General features: G+C 34.0%; 1 protein-coding gene across 1 annotated transcript; it reads right to left on the bottom strand.

Annotated features, from left to right (window-relative positions):
- Nucleotides 1–45: 45 nt before the first annotated feature.
- Nucleotides 46–835, bottom strand: LOC109592057 (uncharacterized; the record flags this gene model as incomplete). Its single annotated transcript, XM_020007627.1, has 4 exons — nucleotides 700–835; nucleotides 556–658; nucleotides 376–463; nucleotides 46–258 (listed from the first exon to the last, which is right to left on the bottom strand). Coding segments are annotated over exons 1-4 (497 nt in total), but the record flags the coding sequence as incomplete, so codon positions are not given.
- Between the last annotated feature and the right edge of the window lie 552 nt (nucleotides 836–1,387).

Raw genomic sequence — 1,387 nt, 5'->3', positions numbered from 1 at the left:
GAAAATAAGTAAATATTATGCATGATACTACTACATTACACTAACTTGTAATGTGAGGTGTGCTTTGATTGTGAATCAGTTTCATTAGTAACTGCTGTTTCCTCATAGTTAGCTTGAAAAGCACTGGTGATACTTTTCTTAAAGTTGACCACCCATTCCTCCTCTCCTTTACCATAAAACACACCCAATACTTTACCACTTGATGTGCTTTGAGCAAAGCAGAACCATTTATCCAATTTTTCCACTGGAACTGGATCACTACAGTATACAATGAAAAAATTGCATTAGTCTATGTCTACATTTAGTGACACAAATAAAAAATTGAAAATAGCAATAGACTACACTTGATGAATTTTCCTTGTCTCCCTGTCTTACTTGTTGCTATCTTCACTGGTTTTTGTGATGACACTGTCTCTGACTTGCATGCAAGAACGAATTGATAGTTCATTGTTAAATGTACCAACTGCAAGAAATAAATGGAATATGTACTAAATTTAAATTCTTAATGAATGAAAGTGAAAGATACCTGCATGCTACAGTGCTAACATGGCTGACCTGATTCACAAGAGATTTCCACTTTTGCAGATATAGAGACTTTTTCTCCTTTGCCCAACTCTATTCCAGCATGATATTGGTACAAGCAACTCTCAGAAATATTCTGTGCAAGAGAAAACATAAAGTAATGCGTCCAGTACTTACTTTACAATTAGACACTTTCACATATCTTCCATAGGTAACTCCACAGGATAGGAAGAATGAGAGAGCAAGAGCTAGTAACACAAAGTCTTTCATGCTAAAGCTTGCAAGACTCTGTGACAAAACTAGACACTAGCTGCACTCATATTTATACTAATCTGCATGTTGCTGCATGCCTGCATCTTGTTATGCATGCATGGTTTCCTAAAAAGATAGTATCAAATTTTAGTTTTAGTGTGCATGTATCTTAATTAACACTTGCATGTAAACAGCCACACCATCAAGTACCCATATAACGGTTTTCAATAAAAACATGAATGTTGTCTTACAAAAAAAAATAACTTGATAAACTTGTATTAAAATACCATTGAGATGTTAGTTTCAACAAAACAAATCCAATAACACAACTTTAATAAACAATTTGGGATAAGATATGTTTTGTAAATTGTCACTTAAAGGCTAAATAAACTTATGGCCGAACTAACATGTCAAGCAGGACAAATAATGCTGTCCCACATATATATAACTGATGTTTTGCTAAAATAGGCATCGTACATCAAGTTGCTAATCTACATGCGCTATGTACAAGTACAGTAGCATAGCTATCCTTTTATATACTTTACGTCACTAAGACTTATAATTTGTACATGTATGTAGACTACATGCACTGACACTCCCTCATTATTTTGCT

This window comes from Amphimedon queenslandica, unplaced genomic scaffold (assembly GCF_000090795.2).
Source record: "Amphimedon queenslandica unplaced genomic scaffold, v1.1 AMPQUscaffold_6429_Cont21612, whole genome shotgun sequence".
In the NCBI taxonomy this organism is placed as follows: domain Eukaryota; kingdom Metazoa; phylum Porifera; class Demospongiae; order Haplosclerida; family Niphatidae; genus Amphimedon; species Amphimedon queenslandica.
Note: the sequence above shows the minus strand (reverse complement) of the source record. Positions and strands in the feature narration are given on the sequence as shown.